Source organism: Vicia villosa, unplaced genomic scaffold (assembly GCF_029867415.1).
Source record: "Vicia villosa cultivar HV-30 ecotype Madison, WI unplaced genomic scaffold, Vvil1.0 ctg.000252F_1_1, whole genome shotgun sequence".
Classification (NCBI taxonomy): domain Eukaryota; kingdom Viridiplantae; phylum Streptophyta; class Magnoliopsida; order Fabales; family Fabaceae; genus Vicia; species Vicia villosa.
Window position 1 is genome coordinate 1 of NW_026705105.1, and position 22959 is coordinate 22959.

Consider the following 22959-nt stretch of genomic DNA (forward strand, 5'->3'; position numbering starts at 1 on the left):
CATGTTCCAGAAAGTGCTAGACTTCGGCAGGTGCGAAACGAACCATTCGTATAACAACGGTACGCAGCATGTGATTAATCCTCCTCGCTGCAGGTTTCTTGAATGCACAGAGTGATAAGCATCCGCAAGCAAGGTTGGAACTGGATTTCCAATTAAGAATATCTTAATTGCGTTGATGTCGACGAAATCGTTAATGTTAGGGAACAAAAACAATCCGTAGATAAGCAAAGCCAAGACTTCCTCAAAAGCGCTCATATCTTGGATGCTGACGAAGTACCGAGCTTGATCAAACAGGAATTTGGAGGGCAATCCTTGAATTCCTTCTCTACTCACCATATGAGTTCTGATGTCGACTACGTTCAAAGGAGTAGTTGCAGCAATGATAATGTCGTCAGGATTCTTTTCCAAACCGGAGTACGGATCTTGCGCGTACACGGGTATTCCAATCAGACGAGAGTATTCCTCTAACGTAGGCATGAGCTGATAATCTGGAAAGGTGAAATAGTGATGCGTTGGATCGTAAAACTGTACCAAGGTGGGAAGGATCCCATCCACAATGTTGGTATTGAGCAAAGGCAGAAGTTTTCCATACTTCTCCTTGAAAGCCTGGGGATTGACCACCAGTTTTCCGAGCTTTCCCAGTTCCTCGACCTGGGGAATCTTGAAGGTGTATTTCCTAGCTCTCTTTCTCCCGTAATCCATAGTATAGATCCTTAAGTCCTTTCTCCGTTTCTCTCTTTCTCTCTGAAGTTCAAAACGTTCGTTATTTAGTTTCCTTGAAAAACGACTCGAAAAAGACTCTTTTTGTTTTTAGTTGTTTATTAATGAATGATGCATGAATGCATGAATGCACACACAAGAGTTTTAAACAAACATGGCGTTGAAGGGTATAGTGGTCATGAAGTCAAAACGCAGTCTCCCGCCCCAATGGTAAACTAAGGTTAAGGATTTTTGTACCTGTAGAACGGGTTCTAGGGGTCTCAAAGTTTTTGCTCAACCTTAAAGATACGTTGATTGGTATCTATAAGAGAGTTTTTTCTGAGTGTAGTATCTGCGTGACAATTACTTCCGTAATCACCGCTCTACGTCCTAAAAAAAAGGCTTTAAGTGGGGTTAATGTGTTTCTAGGTCCTCCTTGTACAAATCAGTCTCAGAATGCAGTGGCGCAGTTAATCACAACCAGCCAGGCAAATCCCAAGAGTAGACTTGGAAACCAAGATTAGAGGGCCTTCACCGGGAAGACATCCTCCATCCTATCTTATGTTGCACTCAAATCCGGGTATAGGATTTCTCACCACAAGGGGGAATCAAGCCCTTTCCCGATACAGAATAAACAAAATAAACAAATATATATGCAACAAACACATGATATGACACAGAGGTTAGGCAGGACCTCTCTTGTTTGAGGGGGAATTTGGCATCCCTAATTCCTCATTGGGGCTGGACCAGCAACAGGTCAACCATTGGTTTGGATGAAAAACCAAGGTTTTGAACACTTATATCCCCAGCAGAGTCGCCATTTTTCTGTGGTGTCGTTTTCTTTTACCTCCCCGTTTCACTTGGGAGGACGGCACGCTAAACCCTTCACGCGAAATTTGGAAGGAGAATGCGCCCGTGGTGGGATGAATTTTATTTCAGTTCTTCCTACGATATCACACGAACTTTCTTATTTGTCCTACGAGTAGGAAAGGGGAAAAAAGATCTCAACTAAACCCTAGGAGTTTGCTAAGTGTGGGGATTTACACCTAGACTAGAAATTCTGGAGTCCGGGAGGTCGGTTATACATAGGGAAGTGTTTAAACACCCTACATATCTGTAGTACTCTACAGGAACCTTCTCTGTGTCATTGTGTTTGTGTTTGCTAATGATTGGGAAAGTTTCTCCTTTGTATTAGGAGAGAGAATTGAATTGGTTTTAAAAGACAGACAGACAGACAAACTGACTATTTTTGGTATTTTATTAGCTCGCTGAGATTCCTTGTGAACCTCATGCCTACATATCCCTAGTGGAAGTCAGAGCTTAATGTAGTTCGGGGAACTAACTAGGGAAATTAATTATTTTTGGTGCCTTGCTTGAAGCTCAAGGTTGAAGCTTGGAATTAAATCTCTGTTTACAGTAAAGAGACATGAAATTATCTCTACAGAGAGGTATTTGTACTATTCTACCACAAACATTTAAAGGAGTGACAGAATAACTGAATTCATTTCATTCAAGAGGGGGACCTTACTTGTGTATGTGCAAGTATACCAGTCAAATGCCTCTAAAATGAAAGAAAGATGCTCATCCAAATTAGGGAAAGTTACCACATGTCTGGGTTTTACTGCCAGTTCATGCCTTTCAAAATCCTAAATGGGAGACTTGATTAAAATTGAAATTGAAATGGAAATGTTTGTTTGAATGTGGTAGAGTAGTAAAAATATCTCTCTATAGAGATAAGCTATGTCTATCTACTGTATAAAAGATTTTGACTTTAGCTGGCTTGTATGAGGCCCAAGCTTGAGGCTTTTTGATTGATTAATTAATATTATTGACTCTAGGAGATGACTCCACTGGGGATTAATTACAGGGTATTTTTGTGTTCTGTACAAAGCCCAGAATTGAGGCTGACTCTACTTAGGGAGACTCTATTTATGTGCCTTGTACAAAGCCCAAGGTTGTGGCTAACTTTAGCTAGGGAAAAACACTATTTTCTGCCTTGTACAAAGCCCAAGGTTGTGGCGGACTTTTAAATGAACTAAGTATTGATGACTATATGGGGAAAGATCCTAAGTGTTTAGGAATCTTTGACACATGAAAATATGGTTTATCTGCCTTGTACAAAGCCCAAGGTTGTGGCTACTGAGTGATGAAGAACTCACTGGGGAGACTCTATTATCTGCCTTGTATAATGCCCAAGGTTGAGGCTGACTCTTGACAGGGGAGTTTTATTGTTTGGGTGCCTTGTATGAAGCCCAAGGTTGAGGCTAACTGTTTTTGTTGGTTTTGACTCTACTGAGGAGATTTTATTTATTAAAAGACTGTTTTTCTTTGGAAACTAACCCTTTCCAGGGATTTTGACTCAGCTGGTGAATTTGTCTGTTAAAAGACTGACTTTATCATGTTTTTTGGAGGCTGACCCTTTCCAGGGGTTTTGACTCTTTTGGGGAAATTATCTCCTAAGAGAAATGAATCTTTATTTATTTTGACATTTTCATTAATTAACTTTGGAGGCTAACCCTTTCCAGGGGTTTTTATGATTGAAAAATGGATGGCAGAAAGATTATCTAGTGGAGACTCTTCGTTTAAAGCCCAAGATGAAGGCTGACTCAATGCTGAGGATGACCAAAACATAGATCCTAGACTCTACTAAGGAGGATTGATGAAGATAAGGGTGACAGAGACTGTCCATGTCTCTCATTCCAAAAATGTACTCAATGTGAAATTGAGACAAACTTAGCTTGTTTTAAGTCTGGTTTAAATTGGAAGAAACTCACCAGGGTAGGCTAAAAGGTGACTAAAGACCTGTTCCTATGTTTATAAGAAACCTGATGGGTCCTTGTATACAAGCTCAAGAGGAAGCTGGAAATGCTTTTAAGAAGCCTGTGGGTCCTTGTACAAAGCCCAAGAGGAGGCTAATCGAGGGTCCTTGTTATAGCACAAGAGAAAGCTATGTAGTTTTGAACTTATTTTGGCTCTAAGCAAATGGGTAAGAGGTTTCACCCGGAATAATTCCTCTTTGGGTGGATGTGTCCTATATTTTTGGATTCTAAGGTTTTTGCCAAGATGTTTCACCGGGAATAATTCATCTTGGGGGTTTGAACTACAGATCTCTAATTAGGAAAGAGCCTTCACCGGGAAGACATTCTCAATCCTAGGTCATATTCCTATAATATATATATATAGTTTAACTGTCCTAAGGTTTATACTCAAACGTAGTTCTAAACTAATATATGCACAGTTTATATTTGACAGTAATTTAAATAAAGACTGTAAATTGAAAGCTTGTAAAGCCTAACCTGGATGGAGTGGAGGCCATTGAAGAAGTATGTACAGAGCCTCAACAGTAATTTTTGTTGTTTTTGTTGATAACAGTTGAATGTATATGATAAACAGTTAATGGTTTTTGAAAACAGAAGAAGTGAAGATGGACAAAGGTCTCATAGGTATCTGAAGAGTTTCACCGGGAATAATGCCCTTCAAATACCAGAAGAATGTTTTGAAAACAGAAAGAAGATTTTGAAAATACAGTTTTGAAAACAAGCTAAGAAGAGAAGGTTTTTGGGACTTACACTCTATTAGAGGCCCACTTAAAAAGATTTACTGTTTATGAAAACAGTTGAAGAAAAGATTGAAATGATATAAGGTTTTGTTGTTTGAAAACCTTAATCGTCTGTTTAATCGGAGATTGAAAACAATTTTGTAGATTGACAAAAGTCAACTTAATTAAGGCAAAGATGAAATCTATACCTAATTAAGACCTAAATAAATAGGGTTTTTATCATAACATTATTCTCAAAGTAATTAGGTTAAAACAAAATGAATATATATATTTTAAAGTATTTAAGAAAACATTTAAAACATACTATTTTAAACCTAATTAAAATACATGAAATAAATAATATTTTTTTATGATTTTTTTTGATTATTCACAAAATAGATATGTTAAATAAAAAGTGTGTGAAAAATGAAATGAAAATGATTTATTTTGATAGGTTAAATAAATATGTGAAGTTGTGAAGAGAAAATGAAAGAAATTAGTGTTAAAAAAATAAGTTTTGGCCCTTGGAGGGTTTGAACCCACGCCCTTGAGGTCACCAGTCCAAAACAACACCACTGAGCCAACGCGCGCTCAGTGTTAGTGACTTGCCTCCATTTGGTCATATTTCAAAACAAGTTGTAAATCCTTAAAAAATAAAAGAATCAAAAAGTCTGGGGCGAGGGGGATTCGAACCCCGGACTTGTGGCATGATGATACTAAGGGCGCATGTGTGGCCACTAGGGCAAGTTGTTTAGTCATTAATAAAACGCATACCACTCAAAATAAAATAAACTCTGCCCTGAGATTTGAATTTTGCGCGCCACCACCATCTTCGTCTTCAACCTCAAGCTCTATGAATTTGAATTTCTGAACTCACTCATTTCTCAATCATTTGCCATGATGTAAACACGAAACTTGCTCTAATTTCACTCACGATTCTAAATATGTAACTAACATAAACTAATATTAACTACATCTAACTAATTTACCAGAAATCGTGAAGAACCCTAAAATTTCAAAATCAAATTAAATGACTATACTGAAAGATAAATGGATGATGATAGAGGGTTTTCAATCCTCTGATGATGCTGAACAAGATAGAATCGAGCTATTTCACAAAGAGTACTTAAATTATAGAGGTGAAGTTCAGAAACTTACCTCTGAAAATGGAGGTCGTGAGGATGATTGAGGGCACCTGGGCTTGAATGAATGATCTCAATAGCTTCCCTGAGACTCAATGATGCTAACTGGATGCTTATTGTAGCCTGAATCCTTCTGAATTGTTCTATGGACCTCCCTCGATTTCAGCTTCAAGTGAACATGGAGGTTGTTGAATTTGGAGTTACAGATGAGCTGCAGCCATCTGGTTAGCTTCACTATGACCTGAGGAGTGTGTCTGGATGATTGGCTTGCCTTGAAACCTTCTGAATCACTCCATGGACCTCCAACTGCAAGTGCTCCAAAGTGAGAGCAACAATGGTGTTCCTCCACTTACAGAAGTGATCCAGGTGCTTGGATCACCTCAAATGACCTCCCTTGAGATGTTAGAATGCTCACTTCCCAAAGATAAGCTCTGGTTTGAAGAAATCGATTCTTCTTGCCAAAGAACTTTGAAAAACAATGAACAAGAGGAGAGAAAGAGAAAGCAAGGAATATGGTTGCTTTGGTGTGTTTTTTGAATGAGGAATGCATCTGTATTTATAGGCAAATGGATCAGTATAGCTGTAGAGGAGTGAGCTTCCTTAGTGAAGTTGATTTGCTTTCTTAGCCATGAAGGAATTTTGCAAATATCTCTTATGCAATGATGAGAATTTTGATTCCATTTGATCAATCCCCTAGCCCTCGATTTTGCTTGATCTTAGGGGACAATTCTGAGCCAGAAATGAGCTCTTATTGGTTGGTGAGAAGATTCCTTGGGTGATTCATCAATTTGCCATAAATTCACAAATGTAATCATTACATAATCACATGTTCTTGTTTTTAGAATCTTCTTCAATCCTTATGGCATGGTGAAAATGAATGCATGGCATGGTTTCAGATGTGTTATGGGTCGTGTAGCATCCATAAGAGAGGTTATTTGCACAAAATTTGCAAAGTCCAAAAGTGCCCATGACCTATAATTTTACTTCATGAGGCCAACTTTGAACAAGCATAACTCCTAGCTCAAATTGAATTTGGAGAAGGTTGAACACAATTTGGAAAGCCCTAAACATCTACTTCAAATCATTAGTTTATGTCTTCTTCAGAATCATCTAGGAAATTTGTGAAAAATGAGCCCAAAGTTGGATGAAAACTAGGTTAAAACACTTAGAAAAATTTCTAAGTGTTTATGACCTAAACTTCAAAATTTCCAAAACTTCATAAATGGTTGATCTTTTGAAAAAAGTTCCTTTGTAAGATGTTGTTTTATTTTGCAAGATCTACAACTTTCATGTTGGAAGTTTTTTGAGTTGTGTAGGTGAAATTTTGAGTTCTCACCATGCCTTCAAAAACCCTAATTCCCGACTTTTCGCTCCTTGATGAATTTCTTTGAATTTATTTGGTTAAATGACTTTGACATCCATATATTGATGATATTGATCTTTGAAAGTCATTTTTTGACCAAAAACCTTAAAAGTCAATGATGATCCTTCACAGTTGGCTTTTTCCTGACAAAGTGAATTTTTGGGCTTTTGTGTAGAAACAAGATCTTTTCCTCAAATGAATGATGTAAATGGATTATATTGAGGTAGTAGAGATTCTTGAATCATGTCTTGAATTTTGGATTCATGCCCTGATTAAAAGTCAACTATCTTGGTGAATTAGGTCAAAACCCTAATTTGTCGACCATGTGAAAATAATGACTGTAGACTTTGAATTGAAGTGTGATGTCCAGTAGACCTTGTAATATGAGTTATTTGAAGATGATTGATGTCTTTGAATGACCCTCTGAGGTTTTTTAGGGTTTCCCAAATGTGATCCCTGATTTCAGTCCTTGATAGGCTCAAAACCCTAGTCTGGTGACCTGAGTAAACCTGTACTCATATGACTGGATGTCTAATCAATCATAGATGAGAAAAGTGAAGTTTTTGAGCCCCATGATTGTATTAGAGACTAGTCCTTGTATTGATTGATCCTTTGCCTGAGCTTTCTTGTCTTTGAGCATCCTCGATTAGGTACCAGATGGAGAAATGACTGCTCTGGGTACTTGTCTTGACCTGATGAAAAATCCTGAAGATATGTCATCTCAGGGGGGTCAAAAATTAGGGTATGACACCGTGTAGGTGAACCACCCCGTTGTGTGAGATGGTCACTGATTTTTTCCTCAAAACCTGTAGGTGAGAGGTTTAATATACACTTAGAAGCTGTGAAGTAATGAGTGAGGATTTGTTCTTGGAGGAAGCTTGTAAGCAACTTCAAGTTATTATTGTATTTGTTTGTGTTTAGAGGTTTTGGGAATTAGGCTATCGATGCAGTGGCTGAGTTGTTGACTGCTAGACATCATTGCTATGATTGGGAGTGGAATGGAGATATTCCATATCCAGGGAGAACCTAGGTAGAGATTGCATTGGGTAGGGTTTAAGTCCGAAGTTGTAAACAGGGGAGTTTAGCTTCAAATTAAGACTACGGATAGTGGATTTCCTTCCTGGTTTGGTTTCCCCCAGAGTAGGTTAGTTAGAACCGAACTGGGTGAACAATTCTGTGTGTTGTTTATGTTTTTGGATTATTAATTTGTTTGTTCAGTTTGGATCTCATAACATCGTGCATGACATCAGTGTTTTATTTAATGACTGTGTTGTCACAGAACCTCTGCAAAATAGAGTTATTGGTGTTAACTGAACTAATATGATCCCGATACTCATGGACTTCTGAATGCAAGAAGTAATCAAAATATTGGGGGATCTGTATGTACTGCCTCAGCTAAGCTGATGACAGAAAAGGTGTCGCAATCTTGCATATGACATTCTGAGTCTGTCCTACCAGAATTTTCAGTAGTGACATTCACATGATTGAAGAGAAGAACAATGAAGAGGTTCAAGAAGATGCTGATAACACCAATGTCAGTTACAAATGTTGTGGATTTAGATGAGTACTCTGACAATGAATTGCTTGCTACTGTGAACCCGAGTGTAGCCGAAAGGCTCATGACCAGGAGAAAAGACAAAGCTGTAATTCAGAATTCTCCTGTGAAGAAAGTTGTGGTTAAAAGGCCTTCCAAAGAGTTCGTCAGGAAGAAGAGTACCTCTGCAGGACCTGTAAAAAGTAGAACTAAAAGTATTGGAGTTGGTCCCTCAAAATCTTGGATCAAGGTTGTTTCAAAGAAAAGGAAGGCAAGAGCTGTTGAAGAATCAGAGTCTGATGTTGAAGTGAATGTCCATGACATTCCATTAAAGAAGAAGCCCACAACTAGCAAGCTTGCTGCGAGTGTTCCTGAAGTTCCCATTGACAATGTATCCTTCCATTTTGATGCAAGTGCAAACAGGTGGAAATTTGTGCATCAAAAGAGACTGGCCCTTGAGAGGGAATTGGCTCAAAATGCGCGTGATTGTAAGGACATAATGGACTTGATTGAGGCTGCTGGCCTAATCAAAATTGTTGTCCATCTGAGTAAATGCTATGAAACGCTAGTCAAAGAGTTCATAGTAAACCTCTCTGAAGAGTGTACTGACAAAAGATCTAGGGAATTCAGAAAAGTGTTTCTAAGAGGAAAATGTGTTAACTTCTCGTCCACTGTGATTAACAACCTATTGCGATGGTCTGATGAAGCTCAACCTGAGCTTAAAGTCTCTGAGAACAAGGTATGTCAAGTTATCACTGCAAACCAAGTCAGGAGCTGGCCATTGAAAGGGAAATTGTTTGCTAGTAAACTAAGCATGACCTGAAGGATGGGTCGTACGTTAGGCTGCACGATAGGTCGTACGTTAGACCAGGTCCTCTGTGTTGATAGTTGTCAGAATACACCGTACGTCAGGTTGTATCCTAGGATGATTCATACGCTTGACCGGATCCTTTATATTGAGAAGTGTTTGTTAGAGATTGATCGTGTCAGCACCATTCGTAGTAACTGGATTAGATCTTGGAAAGATGATTGTGTCTACACCGTTCGTGATGATAGAATTAGATCTTGAAATGTTGATCGTGTCAGTACCGTTCGTAGTAACTGAATTAGATCTTGGAAGGACTAGATCTTGGAATATCGTCGATTGTCTCAGTACCGTGTATAGCAACTGATTTAGATCTCAGAATGTTGATCGCCTCAGCACCTTGTGGGGTAACCAATTTAGATCTTGTAATGTCGATCGTCTCAGCACCTTGTGAGGTAACCAATTTAGATCTTGTAATATCGACCGTCTCAGCACTTTGTGGGGTAACCAATTTAGATCTTGTAATATCGATCGTCTCAACACCTTGTGGGGTAACCAATTTAGATCTTGTAATTTCGATCGTCTCAGCATCTTGTGGGGTAACCAATTTAGATCTTGGAATGAACGTCTCCACCGTTTGTATTGATGAATTTAGATCTTTGATTGTTGATCGTCTCGGCACCTCGTGGGGTAACCAATTTAGATCTTAGAATGATCGTCTCCACCGTTTGTATTGATGAATTTAGATCTTTGATTGTTGAGCGTCTCGGCACCTCATGGGGTAACCAATTTAGATCTTAGAATGATCGTCTCCACCGTTTCGATTGATGAATTTTGATTTTTGATTGTTGATCGTCTCAGCACCTTGTGGGGTAACCAATTTAGATCTTAGAATGATCGTCTCCACCCTTTGTATTGATGAATTTAGATCTTGAATTGTTGATTTTGTTTATATGTTTGTACCTGTATTCTAAAAAAGTAAAGTTAGTCTTTATGCAATGTCATGATGCATGTATTATGCGATGAGTCTCTCAAAATAAATGAGAAACTTCCATGTTGTGTATGAATTTGTATATGACATATGATGTATGAACATGATTTAGTGATTTTTTCTTGATTGAGAAAATAAATCTCTATGTCATATTGATTTTGTTGTCTGATCTTATTTTGAAGATGCTCAGCAGGGGATTTATGATTTCTGCTTGGGGACGAGAGCCATTTGAATGATTGATCTTGATGTACCATGATTGGGGATAAGAGAGATGAATAACCCTGTTTGGAGAAGAGAAAAGTGTTGGGGAACCAGTAGTGTCGAAGATGTAAACCCGATTGAGGAACTATGTCGTTGTAGGGACGAGAACATTTGAAGATATTTTCTTAATGATTACTTTGTGGGGATATGATCCTGTGAAATCGGCTTTGTGGAAAGGCATGGGAGATTTGAACATTGCCCCCAGTGGTTATAGTAATTGCCATCCTCGGACTTGTATTGACTGGGACACACCAGTGAGTATTGATCGAAGTGTCGAACATGCTTTTCATAGCTTTGCCCCAGCTAATAGGGAACTTGAAGAGATTCGCCTCGTGAAGACCTTGTGAGATGTGTACTACGGGTGACATGCCCCCAGTAACCATAGGCTTAGGACAATTCCCCATGTCGATTAGGAAGTAGCTTCAGACCCATTTTGGTGCATGCCTCTGATTGTTCGGCATTCTTGAGAGATTCTCAGAATCTTGACTTGATTTCCCCAAATGGATTGGACAAAGCATGTCATGCCCCTTGTATACATTACTTCTAGAATGATCTTGTCTGTTAGGATAATTGTTAGTCATTAGTTGTACCCTGTGCAGATTCTTCCTGTTGCTAACATTTGAAATTATATAGCAGAATATGTTTAATAATGAATCATGAGATGCAATGCATATGTATGGCTTGAGTTTTTTAGAAAAACATTAAAATAAGAGATGTAAAAGCGTGATATTTTTAAAAACGTGATGTTTGTAAAAACAAAATATTAACTCAGCATTTTTGGTAAACCTTAAGGAGTCGGGATACCCTTTTGGTGACAGTCCGCTTTCAAACTAATCATGCTTCAGTTAGGACTTTCAAGAGTTGTAACGTGGCTTGGTTCACGGTTTAAGAAACAAGGGATAATGGCTCGAAGTTTATTTGTACCCATCCCAATCTTCGTGATGTTCTTTGATCCTATGCTCAGTTAACCTTGCCTTTAAGTCTTAGCAAATCTTTGAAGTCGTAACATTGACATTTGATGATGGTTAAAGCATCGGCAGTTTATTTAGACAGACAGTCGTCCCTTTTTGTAATATTTTCTTTTATCGAGGATTTGTAGTGACCTCTTTTTTGACTTTGTTATCCCTAACTTTTGCCTGAACTGTTTATTTTGAGATTACAGTCAGCGGGATGGTTCACTTTTTGATAAGCCTCCTTCATAGGTTTTGACTTAACCGCTCTTTTTTCTTCTTCTTTTTGATGGATATTGACTACCTTACTTAATGGTCACGGGAACCCATCATTATTTGCGTAAACAACGGCTAGTATAATTGAGTTAACTGAGTAAGTACCCTGCCCCAGGTTATGATTAAGGGTTTTAAATTGCATATGAAAGAAAACTTCTACTCCTTAGGCTCAAAAGGGTTCACGAGGGATTAACATCCTTATATCTCCACTGTTTAGGAATTGAAACAATGCATGTACATCGCCAGCATAGTCTGTTCAAAAGCATCACTATATGAGGTTGCGGCATCGTCTTCGTCATCCTCCCTCAAAAGGTTTACAACTTTAGCAGGAATCGAGTATCACAAAACATATGCAAAGTAAAGACATAATTTAAAATGAGTGATAGCGAAATAATTCATTCAAGACAAACATATGCAATGCACTGATGATGATTGTTAAAACAGATAATGTCTATCATAAGTCGAATGTTTAAACAAACAGAATAGAAATTGCACTTGAGAATAAGTCTAATGATTAAAAAGTTCATCCTTCTAGACATTAATCAGTCTTGTCGTGATTAGGCATGGGAGCAGTGATCACTACAGGAGTCTTGGGAGGATAGAATTTGATTTCCCGAGCATCAATCATATCTTGGATCTTGTTCTTCAATGGCCAACAATCATTCGTATCATGTCCAGGGCTATTGAAATGATATGCGCACCTCGCATTGGGCTTATAGCTAGGAGCGGAAGTTTTGGGCTTCACAGGAGGATCCCTTACAGTAATCAAGTTTGCCTTCAGCAGATGTTGCAGTACATGAGCCAGCAACATATTGATCTTTGTGAACTGACGCCTAGGTGCACCTGGCTTGCTTCGTTGTTGTGGAACTGCTCCAACAGATAGATTGCATTCATTACGATCTTTCTGGTTAAAGATAGCATTAGCCATATGAGGCTTCTCAGGTGAGTTGAAATCAATGATCTTGTTGTCAATTAAGTCTTGAATCATATGCTTCAATGGTCCACAATCTTCGGTATCATGACCAGGGCTGTTCGAATGATAAGCACATCTTGCATTATACTTGTACCCAGGAGCAGGATTGCCAGGAACTGAATATGGAGACAATAGAGTTATCAAGTTCAAATTGAGCAGTTGTTGCCGAACTTGAGACAGCGGCATGTACAATGGAGTAAATGATCGCTTAGGTTTGAATTTCCGATTATCTTTACTATCTTGATGCTTATGTTGATTCTTCTCCTTCTCGATCAGAAGTGCCTTCAATTCTTCTTGCCGCTTGGCGAAGTTAAGGATCGTCTCTTGGAACTGGTTGTTTTGAGCCTGAAGATTTTTAACTGATTGCTCGAGATCCATGATGCTAAAATAAACAGCGAGGAAGGATGAGAGACCTATTGTAAGAAACCTGTTATGCGATGTTATGAATGCAAATGCAATATTTTCAAGGATCTGTAAGAAATTTAGTTAGCAACATTGGAAAATGATTTGGTCGCATCTTTGTTCGAAGAACTCTGATTCTTGGATGTTCTTCTAGGGGAATCAAGCTCACCATATCCAGTGGTTCATAGCCTCTGATTCGGGATACCTCTGAATTTGAAGGTATATGTCTAGAGGAAAATAAATCCTCTTTCCCCTTGATAGGTACAATGTCTCTGATTTGGAAGACAAATGGCCAGAGGAAAGTAAATCCTCTTGCCCCTTGATTAGGAGTTCAGTCCTTGATAAGAGCACTTGAAATTGTGCGCCCTAAATTCCTAAGATCCTTGAAAGGGTTAGTTAACATGTTATGTTATGATGTCATGATGTCATGATGTTAGGCGAATGCAATGCATTAGGCAAAGCACAAGGTAATAAGGACAAGTATGTCCTACAATCAAAACCTGCAAGGAAATCATGTGGTTAGATAACAAACAAGTCACACAAGAGTCCTTAAGTTTAAAGGCTTGAATGAAGTATGACCAGATGACTACCCTTCCCTAGTAGGTACTTCTAAGGATAAGGATGAAATCAGCAATGGGTTTGTCATACCCTAATTTTTACCCCCCCTGAGATTTCACACCTCCAAACATTTCATCAAACTTAAGACAGGTACTCAAAGCAGTCACTTGTTTATCTAGTACTCAATCGAGGATGTTCAAGGACAAAGGAGCTCAGGCAAAGGATCAATCAATAAGAGAATAACCTATAATACAATCACAAGACTCAAATGATTCATTCATTCACCTATGTTGATTAGACACTAGTCATCAGGACTCAGGTTTGCTCAGGTCACCAGACTAGGGTTTTGAGCCCCTCAAGGACTGAAATCAGGGACCACATTTGGGAAACCCTAAAAAGTTCCAGGACATCACTCTAAGGGTTCAATCACATTCAAATGATCCATATGACAATATCCACTGGGCATTGTACCTCAATTCAAGATTTACAGTCATCAATTTCATCTGGTCTACAATTAGGGTTTTTGACCTAATTCACATGGACAGTTGACTTTTAATCAGGACATGGATCCACAACTCAAAACATGGCTCAAGAACTTCTATTACCTCAATATAATCCATTCATACCATTCATTCAAGGAGGAGATCTTGATTCATCACAAAAGTCCAAGATTTCACTTCATCTGGAAAAAGTCAATTGTACAAGATCACCTTTGACTTTTAGGGTTTTGGGTCCAACCATGACTTTTAAAGATAAAAAACATCAATATAGGATTATTGAAGTCATTTTACTAAGAAAAATCAAGAAAATTAATCAAGAATCAAAAAGTCAAAGATTGACTTTTCATACTTAGAAATTTTTCCAAGTGTTTAAAGGTCTTTTTTTCAAAACTTTGGAAGGGAATATCTCAAAATTTCACCTACACAACTCAAAAAACTCCCAACATCAAAGTTGTATATATTGATACAATGAACAACTTTGTCAAATATTATTTTTTGGCTAGAAATCAACCAATGAAGAGATATGGAGCTTCAAAGTTGCCGCCTTCATGAAACTAGCAAAAAAATCCTAGTTTTCTTCAAACTTTAAGCCCATTTTTCACAAATTTCCCAATTGATTTTGAAGAAACTCCAAACTAATGAATTTAATTACATGTTAAGGGCTTTACAAATTGTGCTCAACCTCCTCCAAATTCATCTTGAGCTTAGAGATATGATTGATCAAAGTTAGGCATTTGAACTGAAATTATAGGTCATGCCTAAGTTTGAAACTTGCAATTTTATGCTAATACCTACACTAATTGGTGCCTCTAAACTTCAAAAACATTATAAGGGATAGGATGGAATCATTTGCATCATTGCACAAATATTTGAAGGGAATATTCCAAAAAAAAAACATGTGATTATGTAATGATTACATTTTGAGAATTTATGGCCAAGTGGTGATTCACCAGAGGAATCTTCTCCCAACCAATTAGAGCTCATTTCTGCACCAAATTTGTCCCCTAAGATCAAGCAAAACCGATGTCTAGGGAGTGGTATCAAAGAACTCATCATTGCATATGGATCTTTCTGACATTTCTTCATAACCAAGAAACAAAATAACTTCACTAAGCAAGCTCACTTACTTCAATTGCTCTGAATCCTTTTGCCTATAAATAGAAGGGCATACCTCAGTAATTAGACATACCAAAGCAACAGAAATCTTGCTTTCTCTCTTCCTCCCTCATACTTAGGTTTTTCAAAGGTTCTTTGGCAAGAAGACTCGGATTCTTCAAACTAGAGCTCTTCCTTTGAAAGTATGTATTCAAACACATAAAAGGAGGTATTTAGAAGTGATCCGAACACCTGGAACACTTCTATACGTGGAGGATCATCATCTTCACCTCTCACTTGGAGCCATATCAGTTGAGGTCAAGCAAGAAGTTCTGGGGAGTTATAACTCAAACTAAGCATCTCAACACCTTCCTGGAGGATCATATAAGCTATCTGGATCACTGCAGCAGCTATGTAGCACACTTTGATCAGAGCTCGATCTCCATTTTTGAGGTAAGCTTCATGAGCTTCAAACTCTATAATTCATGCATGATAAATGAAAAATGAAGTTACCAGTTGGTTTCTGCACCTATGAGGATCATTAGCCCTCAATCAATTGCATGATATCATACATATATGTCATTTCATATTAAATTCCAGTTTTAGGGTTCCTAGTGTTCATGATTCTGAATTTTAAGTTACACTAAGAATAAATGAAATTAAAGGATACCATCATGATCCTTGTCCAAAAACGAGCAAAATCCATGTTTACATCTTTGGATTTGGTTGAGAATTAAGGGAGATAGGATTTCCAGAAATTTGAAATCGTGAGGTTGAAGATGAAGATGCTTGGCGCGTTTTTTTGAATTTCAGAGGCAAGTTTAAAATATAATTAGTTAGAAGCGTGTTTTACACGACTAAAACATTCAGCTCACTTGGTTACATGCGCTTCCCACTCTCTCTTGCCCAAGGTCTGGGGTTCGAACCCCCCCTCAGACCTTTTGTTTTGTTCATTTTATTTTTAACTCATTTATGCACTTGTTTTCAAATATAATGAGTTGGAGGTGTTTGTCTAACAAGCCACGCGCGTGGTCCAAATGGTAAGTGTATTGTGTGGTGACCTAGAGGGTGTAAGTTCAAGCCCTTTGGGTGACAAAACCTTATTTTTTATCACTTTTCCCATTCAATTTCTTCACAACTTCAACTAATTAATCCACATATCAAATTAAATCATTTTCACTTGATTTTTCACACACTTCTCATTTAATATAATTTAATTAGGTTTAAAATCATATGTTTTAAGTATGTTTTAATACTTTAAAAATATAGTTTTCACTTGATTTTCAAAACTTAATCTCTTGTACATATTTTTGTGATAAAACCCTAATCATTTAGGTCTTAATTAGGTATAGGCTTTGTCTTTATCATAATTAAGTTGACTTTTGTCAATTTTCAAAACTGTTTTCAAACTCCGATTAAACAGACAATCAAGGTTTTCAGACAACAAAACCTTGTATCATTTCAATCCATCATTCAACTGTTTTTCATAAACAGTAAATCAATTTCAATGGGCCTCTAACAGAGTGTCAGACCCAACACCTTTTTATTTTCATAGTTTGTTTTTCAAAACTGTATTTCTTTACAAAATCTCCTCATCTGTTTTCAAAACATTCTTCTGGTATTTGAAGGGCATTATTCCCGGTGAAACTCTCTAGATACCTATGTGACCTAGTGTCCATCTTCACTTCTTCTGTTTTCAAAACAAAAACATTAAACTGTTTCCAATAAACATTCAACTGTTGCCAATAAAAAACCAAGCTGATGGTAAGGCTTTGTACATACATCTTCAAAGAGCTCCACTCCATCCAGGTTAGGCTTTATAGCTTTCAATTTACAAGCTTTCATTTAAATTATTGTCCAATATAAACCGTATATATATATATATTTATTTAGAACTACGTCTGAGTACAACCTTAGGACAAATAAACTATATATATATTATAAGACTATGGCCTAGGATTGAGAATGTCTTCCCGGTGAAGGCTCTTTCCTAATCAGAGATCTTTAATTCAAACCTCAAGATGAATTATTCCCGGTGAAATATCTTGAAAAGAAGCCTTAGAACAAAAACAGGTCACATCCACCCAAGAGGAATTATTCCCGGTGAAACCTCTTACCCATTTGCTTAGAGCCAAATTATGTTCAAAATCACATAGCTTTCTCTTGTGCTATAACAAGGACCCTCGATGACCCTCGATTAGCCTCCTCTTGGGCTTACAATACAAGGACCCACAGGCTTCTTAAAAGCATATTCCCAGCATCCTCTTGAGGTTGTATACAAGGACCCATCAGGTTTCTTATAAACATAGGAACAGGTCTTTAGTCACCTTTTAGCCTACCCTGGTGAGATTCTTCTACTCTTTAAACCAGACTTTCAAACAAGCTAAGAATGTCTCAATCTAAACATTGAGTTCACCTTTTGGAATGAGAGACATGGACAGTCTCTGTCACCCTCAATTCTCCAACAATTTTCCTCCTTAGCAGAGTCTAGGTTCCACATCTATCTATCTCCAATCAGAGTCAGCCTTAATCTTGGGCTTTAAACAAGAAGTCTAAAACACTTAATCCAATCCCCTGGAAAGGGTTAGCCTCCATTAATTCCTTCATTTTTAACAAAAAACCCTGGAAAAGGTTAGCCTCCAAAAATTCAACTTTCAAAACATAAAATCTCTAGCTGAGTAAAACCCCTGGAAAAGGTCAGCCTCCAAAATCAATCCGTCAAATCCAAATTCCCTGGAAAGGGTTAGCTTCCAAAATCATCTTTCAAACCTTCAAAAACTCCTCAATAGAGTCTAGGTCAATCACTCAAACAAATTCCCCAGTAGAGTCAATCTTCAAACCTGGGTCTTTCATTCATCAATCCCTGCATAACAAGAGCACAATCCCCAGAAGGGTCAACCTTTAGTCTCTAAAACAACAGAGTAATCCTCAGTAGAGAGTAGCCCCCTCTGAGTCAAAAGATCCCACACTGGTAGATCTTTCCCCATTTTAAGAGTCAGCCACAACCTTGGGCTTTTTACAAGGCACATACTCCCTTCTATTGGTCCTATGAAGTATGGAAGTTCTTTCGGGAAGAAAAAGGATCAAGACGTCAGCAATATCTTGCACAACGCAAGAAAGAGGTTTCAACCTCAAGTTGCTAAAATAACTCAGGTTGTTAACTCAGCACCAGCTTATCAACCTCAGGTTTCTCAACAACCATTTCAACAAAGGTTACAACAACCACAGGAACAGGTTCGACCACCAAATTTCAACAACAATCGAGCTCCAAGGTATCCTCCCTTTGACCCCGTGCCAATGAAGTATGCGGAATTGTTTTCAACTCTACTGGCAAAAGGACTCATTCAGACAAAGAGTCATCCAAATCCTGCAAATGAATCTTCACCTTGGTTCAAGGCTGACCAATCTTGTCCCTATCATCAGGGGGCACCAGGTCACAACATTGAGAGATGTCTCAATTTCAATATTGACGTCCAAAGATTAGTAAATAGTGGAATTCTATCCTTCAAAGATACTAATCATAACGTCCAGGCACATCCTTTGCCGCAACATGAAGAAGCTTCAGTAAATCTGGTGGATCAACACCCCAACGTCATTCAAATCTACGAAATCCGTTAGATGGGGGAAAATCTCGTCAGAGTGTACGCTAGACAAGCTGGGTACGGCCATGTGCCACCTCACAACTACTTCACATGTGAAATTTGTCCAATGAATAACCAAAGATGTGTTGTAGGATGTCCGAGTCAAAACTGAATGCGACATCAACATGGTTCAAGGATGTCCAGGAGAATACGAGATCTACAGAGTCGAAGATCTTGAAGGATCGGTAGTTGATCGCAACTTTACGTGTCTATAAATATGATAACTGCAAGTGCACAGTCGTGTCGTGTAGTTTTAAATCTGATAACCCCAACGTTATTCAAATCTGATATCGAATCCACAGGGACTATGAATTAATCTACCGTTATCTAAGGTTACTATGTAAAGCTAAGGCTACTAATATTTTGATTGTTTCTAAAAGGGAAGGTAATCGTGAATTCTAAGAAATATAATAATACCGGATATCAGTATGTATTTCGTCTAACTTAGGTGATCCGAAGGTCCATTGGCTATGGTATTCATTCGATTAAAGATTTTTATAAATTCAGTTGATTAAAAGTCCTCCTCTCAAACTCTCGCTCTGTTGATTTAGACCACTATCCTAACTCATAATGTACGCTCTCGCCATCCCATTAGATTTAGAAAAGCTTTTTGAAAAGAACTTAGTTAATAAAATGTTCGCTTAATGAAGTCGTTATCTACTTATATCCCCTAGTCTCAAACTCTAGCTCTATTGACTCGGTTCATGCTAGTATTCCCCAACGTACGCTTTCGCCATCCCTCGTCGGGTTTAAAAACACTTTTTGAAAGTAAATAGTTTCTAATTAGTTTTAATACGCTTTCGCCACTCTTAAAACTAATGTCTTATGTCTACTATCCAGTTAAGAATCTCAAACTCTCGCTCTATTGATTTTAACCTTAGTCGGCCTTAAAACCTCAAACTCTCGCTCTATTGATTTTAAGACGTTATTAATTAAATTAGACATAAAACCAAAAACAAGTGATATTTAAAAAAACATAATTAAGCCAATTTATTTCGGATCCCACAATTAACTTTACATACCGATATCTTAATTAATTAGCCAGACATATTGATACGGTTAAACATGCATAAATCGGTTTGGTTTATAATGAAAGGCATAATAAAAAGCATACAATATATCATGCAATTAAATAATATAAAGGAAATAAATAAATAACCTGAATAAAATAAATCTGAAATACATCTGGATCTTGAAGTACTCGAACTTCCGCCACAGGTCAGCTGGATCGTTCTTCGGAAATTATTAGGCGTAAAATTTAAAGGTAAGGGAAATAAAACTAAATCTAAAGTAAGGTTAGATCTATAAAAGGTTCACAACAATTTCCGGTGTAGAAATTGTTATGAGAAAAAGAAAGCAAATGAATAAAATGCGAAGGAAAATAAAATGCTTGAGAAATGAATTTGGCAGCACTTCATTAGCAAAAATTCGGACCTGGAGAACTGAGGTATCAGCCTCCTTTTATAGGTGAGGATCTGCAGATACGTTACTTAAAAATAGGGAGTTCTGACTTGGGACTCGGAGACGCACGTCTCCACTTCTTTAGGGAGACTCAACAAAACGACTTGAGACGTGCGTCTCAAGTGGAGAGAATATAGGGGTAGTTGGAGACGGACGTCTCCTCATCGTGACGTTTCCACGTGCTGAAATGGACTTTTCCAGCTCCTTCGTGGGCCGGGCTTGATCTTTAGGGATTTGGGTCTTCTTTGCAGCCCTTTCTTACTTCAACACCTCTCTTTCATCTTCTAAGATTAAATAATAATGATTTTTGCTCCATTTCTTCTTCTTTTCGCTAATAGTCTTAATATGGACGTAAAACCTGAAAAATCGCAAATACCCGCATAATATCATAATAAAACAATATAATTAAAAGAAAATGCTAATAATACTTATGGATTTTAAGCCAAATATACGATATAAAATTGTGTTATCAAACTCCCCCAGACTTGAACCTTTGCTTGTCCTCAAGCAAATAATAAGATAAAAACAGGAGGACAGTGAAATGAAATGCATTTCCTCCACATCGTTCGGGTCGTACTCAGCTACTGAGTGTTTTCGTCGGAAACTTATGAGATGAATCTTAGCAATAAACTTACAATAGCGACAGTAGACAACTCCCAGCGTGCATACCAATCCGAATCATGCTATCATAGCTCGACCTTGACTTATCATCTTGTTTTACCCGTTTCATTCGCGTGCAATCACATTAAGCCCATTATCTTGACATGCACATAGCAGAGTAGCCGATTGTGGTGTCGTTTTTTTTACCTCCCCGTTTCACTTGGGAGGACCGCACGCTAGACCCTTCACGCGAAATTTGGAAGGAGAATGCGCCCGGGGCGGGATGAATTTTGTTTCAGTTCTTCCTACAATATCACATGAACTTTTTAATTATCCTACAAGTAGGAGAGGGGAAAAAGATCTCAAATAAACCCCAGGAGTTTGCTAAGTGTGGGGATTCACCTAGACTAGAAATTCTGGAGTCCGGGGGGTCGGTTATACATAGGAACGAGTTTAAGCACCCTACATATCTGTATTACTCTATAGGAACCTTCTCTGTGTCTATGTGTTTGTGTTTGTTGCTTATTATTGGGAAAGTTTCTCCTTTGTGTTAGGAGAAGGAATTGAATTGAATTAAAAGAAAGATAGACAGACTGACTATTTTTGGTATTTTATTAGCTCGCTGAGATTCCTTGTGAACCTCATGCCTATATATCCTAATGGAAGTCAGAGCTCAATGTAGTTCCGAGAACTAATTAGGGAAATAAATTATTTTTGGTGCCTTGCTTGAAGCTCAAGGTTGAAGCTTGGATTAAATCTCTGTTTACAGTAAAGACAATGAAATCATCTTTATAGAGAAGTATTTCTACTATTCAACCACAAACTTTAAAAAAGAGTGACAGAATAACTGAATTCATTTCATTCAAGAGGGGGACCTTACTTGTGTCTGTGCAAGTATACCGGTCAACTGCGTCTTGAATGGAAGAAATATGCTCATCCAAATTAGGGAAAGTTACCACATGCCTGGGTTTTACTGCCAGAGCATGCCTTTCAAAATCCTAAATGGGAGACTTGACTAAAATGTAATGTAATGTTTGTTTGTTTGAATGTGGTAATATAGTAAAAATATATCTCTATAGAGATAAGCTATGTCTATCTATTGTTTGAAAGATTTGACTTTAGCTGGCTTGTATGAGGCCCAAGCTTGAGGCTTTTTGATTGATTTTATTGACTCATAGGGGATGACTTTACTGGGGAATTAACTTAAACTAAGGAATTTTGTGTTATGTATAAAGCCCATAATTGAGGATGACTCTTAATTGGGGGATATATATATATATATATATATATATATATATATATATACGTATGCTGGGAAAAACACTATTTTCTTCCTTGTACAAAGCCAAAGGTTGTGGCAGACTCTTATTTGAGGAATATATCTTTTATTGACTGAGATTGGAGGCTAACCCTTTCCAGGGGATTTTGACTTTGAAAGACTGATTTTGGAGGCTAACCTTTTCCAGGGATTTATGAAGAATAGCAGAAAGATTATCTAATTGAGACTTCTTATTTAAAGCCCAAGATTAAGGCTGACTCTGATTGAGGATAAACTAATAGGGAACCTAGACTTTGCTAAGGAGAATTAATGAAGATAAGGGTGACAGAGACTATCCATGTCTCTCATTCCAAAAGGTGTGCTCAATACTAAGATTGAAGCAATCTTGGCTTGTTTAAAAGTCTGGTTTAAGGAATAGAAGAAACTCACCAGGGTAGGCTGAAAGGTGACTAAAGACCTGTTCCTTTGTTTATAAGAAACATGATGGGACCTTGTATACAAGCTCAGGAGGAAGCTGGAAATGCTTTTAAGAAGCATGTGGATCCTTGTACAAAGCCCAAGAGGAGGCTAATCGAGGGTCATCGAGGGTCCTTGTTATAGCACAAGAGGAAGCTATGTGGTTTTGAACTTATTTTTGCTTTAAGCAAATAGGTAAGAGGTTTCACCGGGAATAATTCCTCTTGGGTGGATGTATCCTATTTTTGGGTTCTAAGGCTTTTTCAAGATGTTTAACCGGGAATAATTCATCTTGAGGGTTTGAACTAAAGATCTCTAATTAGGAAAGAGCCTTCACCGGGAAGACATTCTCAATCCTAGGACATATTCTTATAATATATATATAGTTTAACTGTCCTAAGGTTTACACTCAGACGTAGTCCTAAACAATATATA

The 22959-nt window shown here is 37.8% G+C and overlaps 1 protein-coding gene across 1 annotated transcript; it reads left to right on the forward strand.

Annotated features, from left to right (window-relative positions):
- Positions 1–8241: 8241 nt before the first annotated feature.
- LOC131625972 (uncharacterized) lies at positions 8242–9099 on the forward strand. The gene has a single exon (XM_058896803.1). The coding sequence runs from the start codon at positions 8242–8244 to the stop codon at positions 9097–9099; it is 858 nt and encodes a 285-aa protein (XP_058752786.1).
- The last annotated feature ends 13860 nt before the right edge of the window (positions 9100–22959 follow it).